A 7,658-nucleotide genomic window follows, 5' to 3' on the forward strand; every position below is an offset into this window, starting at 1 on the left:
GGCCTGTTTACGACAGCGGCGATATCATTTCCGGTTTTCATCTTGTCAGTGAACCCGCGTGGAACGTTCACGCGCGAGAAAACTGAGCAGATTTTGGGATTAAAAAAAAAGAAAAAGAGTGACGGTCCAAGTTGAGAAAACCTTCCAGGAGCGTCGCAGCTGCTGACGGACACGTCGAACCGTCACAACGCGTCCGCAGGTTCGAGACTCGGCACCTGAGACGGAGGCGTCATGCTTCAGGAGGAGGTTGGTTGGTGCACCTCCCAACATTAAAATGCACGAGCGTACCTGCTCCGTGGCAACACGTGCAGCCTAGCCTCTACACATATATATATATATATATATATGGGCGCGCACGCGGACGAAAACTTTTAACGGGGCATTTTAGAGATAAAATCAATTATAGTGTTTGTGGATTATTGGACCCCCCGCCCCCCCCGAACCGAGCTCACCGGCGCTGCAGCGATGGGTTTTGCACGATCCTCACAGGTTGGCGGCGGCCTGCGCGGCGGCAGGAGTCTCCGGCGTGCGGGCTCCGGCTCCGGGTCTCTGGGTGGCGGCGTAACTCAACTTGATGCACTCTTGACAATATTGTTGGGCTATCATTCGCTGCTTTGCGCTGAATGGGATCGATCCGCTCTCAGCAGCGTCGGCCTGCCATTGTGTCGAGGGGGGGGGGTGGCGCAGCAGCAGCGGAGGGCAGACGTGTGAAAGTGGCTGTTTGATTCTCCCTTTCATCCCCCTGACCTCCTGCCTTTGTGTCTCGTCACCCTGGGAATGTCACGCCTCACTACTCCACTTTCAGACGTCTCAGGAGAAACGCCTTGGGTTTTGTCCTCTCTCTCTCTCTCTCTCTCTCTCTCTCTCTCTCTCTGTTTTTTTGGAGGCTCCCAGAGAAATTGTTCTTGGTCTCAACTTGACAGCACAGCTACTTCAGTGCAATGCAATTTTGCTCATCCCAAACCTTTTTTTTTTTTTTGGTTCATTCCTGCAAAAGTCCAAACGGCGCTTGTTGATCTAGTCCTGATCTAGTCCTGATCTAGTACTGCTCGTAAACCCGGGTAGTTTGCAGACCTTTTCTTTTTTTTTTCTTGTTTCCAGCGACAGACAAAAAAAGGCCAATCAGATCCCTAAAATAAAACCGCGAAGCACAAAAAGCAGCGAGGGGACGACCACCCGGTGGCCCTCCGCGGCACAGCTGGCTGGCTGCTGGCAGCCGCGCATCTGCAGCGACACGGCTGCTTAACGCGCAGCTGGAAAGGAGGAAATCCCGTCCACGTTGTGTCCGCGAGCTGAGAGGTGGAATCCAGACAAACTGGGGGGAAGCGGGAGTCTCGCTCGCGCTCAGGTGTGCACACTCGCACGAGGAAGGTACACACCTTTCACTTTTTCAACACTTGACACCCCCACCACCACCACGACCACCAGCAGCAACATGCATATTATTCTACCGTGCAAACAAAATTAACGCAGTGTTATAATTCGGTGTAATTGTCCTTTGCACGTGCACGCCGTGACGTCAACGAAATTCAAATCGGAAAATAAAATCCCACAGTCAACATGCGTGAATATGCGGTGTGACGTGTGACGGGTGTATATGGCCATTACCCACGCTGCCGCGCTCGGTGTCAGTCAGCTGGTCCACCTCCCGGCTGACTGACTAGTTTGCAGCCGGATGCAAATAAAAAAACAAAAATAAAAACAAACAAACAAACAACAACCGCAACAACGTAGTAACATGCAGAATGCATGCGGCTATACGTCAGCATGGGGGACAACTGAAGGCTGTGTTCGTTTTCCAATCGGAGGGAAACTTGGAAAAAAACAACTTTCTCTCTCTCTCTCTCTCTTCTTTTTTTTTTTTGGTTTGTTGTTTTGTTTTTGTTTTTTTTGGAAGACGTCACCTCCGAGGGCTCCTGAAACATTCCCAGCGCGGAGGACGCAGGCCAGCCGATTTCAGGACCCTTATCGACAATGGCGTCCCCCCGCACTGCGAACCTATTCGTAATCCGTCAGCCTGTGATGGGGTGGGGGTGGGGGGGGTGTATTGTGGATTTATGGGGGTAAATTAGCATAAATTATGAGCAGATCTGCGTGCGCGTGTGTGGTCTCGGCTATAGCGAGCTCCCCAAGCGGAAAGGTGGCCCTCGCTGAGCTCCGGCCAGGAGCTTGAATAGGCAGGGCTGCAAATAGGCTTCCATTTGCTTTTCACATTCATATAATTGACTTATGGATATTTTATACAGTTTTCAGCTCGCCGCCCTAAAGGGTTTATTTGCATTTCTGAAGTACTTTTCAGCCTCCTTCACACGAGCACAACGGACGTGATTGCCTCGCGAGGTTTGGGTTTGAACAGCATTGTGTGCATTGTGTTGCTGTTTTCATATAGTGCACTTCGTTTGCTCTGCTTTAGCAAAACGCTGGCCGAGGAGGGGGGGGGGGAGGAGAGGGAGGAGGGGGGGCCAAAAAAACTAACAGGCTACTCAACTGGTGCAGCAACGCGCACGGTGCAAACAATTCTGCCGGGCTTTTGCAGCAGCACAACAACAAAAACATTTTTTTTTTTGCAGAAACATTTTCTGCAGCCTTTATTAATTGTCTGCAGTGCGCAGCAAGCAAAGTGCGCGCAATACTGAAGAGATACACGAGCCCAATGAGCGCGAGAGGCACTGCTTTAAATTTAGCAAACGACAGAAACGCGCGCGCGCACGAACGAATCCTCGTTAAGATCACGCAACGCGGTTTATTTACCAATTGCAGCGCGGCGTCTGAACGCCGGCCGGGTATCGGTGCCACGCCGGGTATACGCGCTCTCCCCGCCGCGCGCAGCATCTCGCGCGTACTGACACGGCGCGGCGTGACGAACGAGGAGTCCCGCTGCACAACCACCACATGTTAGCGCATACCTTCACACAGCCCGACGCCGTCGCGCTTCACTTCCGGCTGCCGAAGCCTCCTCACTCACCCCCGCGCTTCTGCCTTCAGATGGAAATGATTTCTATTGGCCCAAGGTGTCCGTGTAAATAGGTGTAAATGAAACCAGATTATGCCTTTCTCACAGCATCCCCCTCCCCTCCCCTCCTCCACCCCACCCCTCCCCTCCGCCGCCCCCCCCTCCCCCCCCCAAGGCGATTGTCATGTGATATAGCGGAGAGGTGGCACAGCCTCCACGGGGGTCTTCTCCGCTCATGTCACCACATAAAACTATCGGACGCGTCAGAGGAAGGATTATGGAGGCATCCGCTCCAGCTCGTCGTAGCGCGGAGGGCAGATGAGAAGCCCGCTGCATCCTGCAACCGGGACGAGTCCACTTACTTCTGCAGACAGACTTAGAAGGCAGCGCCTCTCTCCCTCCGTCCCCTCCTACGCTGTACGCGCGGTGCAGCCGTGGGCCGAGCTCCGCAGGCTCCATCCGAACCGCGCCGGCTGTTTTACGCACGGCGCCTCCTGGGTTTTGTTTTTTTTTTTACGCGCGTTTTTTGGCCCCCTTCCTGCGGTCACTTACATGAAGCTCGGGCCACCTTTCCTCCAGGAGTTCAGGGGACGAAACTGAAGTGTCGGTTCGACGCGTAAAACACAACAGCCGGGATGCCTCGTCCGGGGAGAAACACGTACAGCGACCAGAAGCCGCCTTACTCCTACATCTCCCTCACCGCCATGGCGATCCAGAGTTGCCCCGAGAAGATGCTCCCTCTGAGCGAAATCTACAAGTTCATCATGGACCGGTTCCCCTACTACAGGGAAAACACGCAGCGCTGGCAGAACTCCCTGCGGCACAACCTGTCCTTCAACGACTGCTTCATCAAGATCCCGCGGCGCCCGGACCAGCCAGGTAAGGGCAGCTTCTGGGCGCTACACCCCAACTGCGGGGACATGTTCGAGAACGGGAGCTTCCTGCGGCGCCGCAAACGCTTCAAAGTGATGATGGCGTCCGACCACCTGGGCCCCAGCAAGCAGTCCGACGCGGCGGCCCATTACCTCCAGCAGCAAGCCAAGCTGCGGCTGAGCGCCCTGGCGGCCACCGGCACGCACCTCCCGCAGATGTCCAGCTACAACCTCGGGGTGTCCCAGTCGTCCACCTTCAAGCACCCGTTTGCCATCGAGAACATCATCGCTAGAGAGTACAAAGTTCCGGGAAACCTGGCCTTCTCCACCATGCAGTCCATGTCGGCCGGGTATCCCCTGCACAACCAGCTGACCACGGCGTGGCCCCACATGTACAGCACCGGCGTGATCGACACGGCGGCCCCCGTCTCCATGGCGGGCGGCGACTACGGCGCCTACGGCGGCTTGCCCATCAAGTCGCTGTGCCACGGGGGACAGTCCCTGCCCGCCATCCCCGTGCCGATCAAACCCACCCCGACCTCCATGTCCGGTTTCTCCGCCTTACCCCCGCACATCCCCGCGTTCCTCTCAAACTCCCCGCAGTCCCTCAGCCCCACGTCCCCACAGACCGCCACGAGCCAAAGCAGCCCCGCCACCCCGAGCGAGACTCTGACGAACCCGTCCACGCTGCAGTCCGTGGCCGTGCACTGACCGGCGCCCGAGAGGGGGAGGGAGGGGGAGGGGGGGACTACTCTGTATTCCAATCATGGACCCCCTTGGCTCGGGTGGAGGAGCCTTACCGAACCCAAAGTTTCTATATCGTCGGTCGAGAGGAGGCTGCGCGCGCCGCGGAGGCCTCCTGGTTTATGTGTGTGTGTGTGTGTGTGTGTGTGTGTGTGCGCGTGTGCGCGTGTGTGTCGAATGTGTCGCTTTAATCGTCCTTTTGGTTCCGGCACAGGATCGAAACATTGCTCTTCTTCAAAGTATAAATTATTTAATAGTTCTGTTATTTTGTTTCTTCTTCTTCTGGGTTTTATTGTAAGATGTGACGGCGGAGCCGCCCGAGGAGTCTTCCAGCCGCGCTGCCCTTTTTAAATTGAGTTCCTGCAAAGAAGAAATTCCAACAGGCCGACGGTTGTGTCCGGGACGTCAGGGACCAACACTTCCCGTTGGATCGTAACGCTGTAAAGGGGGGTCATGGGTCATACCAAATAGGCAGATAGGGGGTTAGATTTATTCCTGCCGTCCCTGTTAAAAAAAGGAAAAAGGAGAATTAGGAAAAAGAAAAGCGGCAGCAGCTCGTGGCGGGACGCCGTCTGATGCAACATGTGAATATTGCATATAACTGATATGGAAATGTCGTTCAAATGCACTTTTTTTTCCCTTTAGTCTCACATTTTAGACGATCTATTTTGCAGGGCGCGTGTCGCGTGTCGCGCGCGCGCGCGCGTGTGTGTGAAGCGTTTTAATTTAAAAAGCTGCTGGTGACCGTGTGGAAATGTGCTTTTCTGTTCAGGGTAAAAGCATGCGTTCTCTTATCGCTGTTGTGCTTCGGTTTGGTTCGGTTCGTTTCGTTTCGTTTTTTGGGGGGTTTTTTTGTTTTTGTTTTCACGAGCATGCGTGCTTTTTTTTTGAAAAGTGTGCAAAATAGTCTGCATTGAAATTGGGGGGGGGGTGGGGGGAAATGGTCATCGAAATATTTTCTCATTAAAAGTGAAGTAAACAATCGAAATGTTTCTGGAGTTTATTGTTATAATTAATTAATAACAACAATAATAATAATAATAACCATAATATAATAATAATTATAATAATAATAATGATAATAATAATAATGGCACACATTAGTTCTATTTGGCTGGAAATAGCAATAATATGTTTTCTAACAAATTTTCCCCACAGACACACACGTATATATATATATATATATAAATAAAGATGTGGATTGTGTGAATCCGGACTGGGGTTTTGCAGAGCAGCCCCGGTGGCAGAGGCCCTCGTGCATTTGGTCCATGGTCGGTCCATTAGGATGCATGGAGTTACCGAGCCTGCTCACAGCGCACACAACCGGCCTCATTCATCAGCCCTTTAAACCCACCCGGACCATTCACACAAGCAACACGTTGACGAGGCTGAGGCCTAAATCAATGCTTCATTATTTTAATTTTAATTATTATTATTATTACCGCGTTGGAGAACATGACACGTCTGCAAATTTGATGTATTATTCGTTTTTTTTAAGGCCTATCTGCGCTATTCCCTAAATCAGTACTCGACACGACTTTAGAGAAGGTTGTTTTTATGGTGGTGGGGGGGGTCGGGATTAAAATAAGGCTTTTACCCCCCGTTCCCCTCGTGCAGAACGCGATAGCACGTATAGCCTATTAAACAAACACATTACGCAAGCGAGTAGATCAAAATAAAAGGGGTCTCCGGCCACTCCATTCTCCCCCCATTCACCCCCAGTAAGAGGGGGAAGAATCGCGGAGCGAGACTTGGGCCACCAATGTAGATTTAGCCTCCTTTTTTTTTCTTCCTTCCAGCGAGACAAAAAGACTGATTTCTTTTCTCTCCCCCCCCCCCCCCCACACACACAAACACATTGCTGACTCGGGAACTAGGAAACGAGCTCCGAGACCCTTTTGGAATTTAAATCCACCCCCCCCTGCCCCCTCCACCCCCCCCCCGGCCGGGTCGTACAGCAGTGTTGGTTTTCCCCTCCTTTTGTGCGTCATGTTACTATATAACCTTATTCATGGCGCCTCCACGCGATACAATGTAGCAGCCCGAGCGCGAGGCCGAGAGCGAGCTCGCCTCAAACGGTGAACGTTGGAAAAAAAATTTTTTTTTTTAAAAATGAATTAAAGCCCGCTCTATTGTTTCTATTGTTTTATAAAGCAGCGCGAGCGGATTTATTCCGTCTCGCTAGAGAAAACAAAGTAGGAAGAAAAGCAAGCTGCTGACTCCTGCAGAAGTTTGTTGTGTGTGATGAAGCAGGAAGGAGGGAACAGCCACCTGTGATTAATCTGCTCTTTCCAACTTGGTTATTGTCCAAGCGATGACTGTGCAGGGTTACCCCAAAAAATAATAATGTAAACAGGAGGTGATTCTAACAAATGTACATCCAAATATTCAAATAATTTTTTTTTCTTTTTATATATATATATCTTCCTCTGAGTGGCTCGTACAGCAAAGAAACATAACCCACATCCGCTCCTTTCAGCCGCGGACACTGGGGTCGCAGTGACGTTGCCAACATGGCCGCAGTCGGGGGGTCTGCCTCTGCCGTATCAACAGCTGGCCGAGGAAGACGGGAGGTTACGGGAGCATTCGGAGGAGCTCCTCCACCTGAAGGATGGAGAGGGAAGCATGTAAACTGATTACCCCGGTCGGCTGGGTGGGGTGGGGTGGGGTGAGGTGGGGTGGGCTGGGGGGGGGGTGAGAAAAAATAAATAAATATATATAACGAGAAGTCACCACCGAGCAGAAGTTTGTGGCCAAGCCAGAGGAGACGGGAGAGCTTCTGATGACAAATTACCATTGCACCGTGGGCGAAGGCGCATCTTTTCAACTTTAATCCTCACTAGTGTGGAATTTAACCGTCGGAGGAAAACGCACACACACACACACACACACACACACACACACACACACACACACACACACACACACACACACACACACAAACTCTCCGAGCAATGAACTTAAACACAAACTATTCCCAACGCCGTCCAAGATGTTTGCGTGCCAATTCATGCAGCATTTCACTATGTGAGAAGCTGGAAATGCAACGCCCATTTAACGAGCTTGTTGTTAAGACTACGGATTCGTCG

At 52.0% G+C, this 7,658-nt stretch overlaps 1 protein-coding gene across 1 annotated transcript; it reads left to right on the forward strand.

The window, feature by feature from the left end:
• Window positions 1–3,588: 3,588 nt before the first annotated feature.
• On the forward strand, window positions 3,589–4,536 carry foxb1a (forkhead box B1a). The gene has a single exon (XM_056282552.1). It carries the CDS (start codon window positions 3,589–3,591, stop codon window positions 4,534–4,536), a length of 948 nt encoding a protein of 315 aa, XP_056138527.1.
• Window positions 4,537–7,658: the final 3,122 nt, after the last annotated feature.

Source organism: Lampris incognitus, chromosome 6 (assembly GCF_029633865.1).
Source record: "Lampris incognitus isolate fLamInc1 chromosome 6, fLamInc1.hap2, whole genome shotgun sequence".
Classification (NCBI taxonomy): domain Eukaryota; kingdom Metazoa; phylum Chordata; class Actinopteri; order Lampriformes; family Lampridae; genus Lampris; species Lampris incognitus.

What these genes read in the sequence shown, in the direction of transcription:
- foxb1a (XM_056282552.1), top strand. Translation starts at nt 3,589, where the DNA reads ATGCCTCGTCCGGGGAGAAACACGTACAGCGACCAGAAGCCGCCTTAC.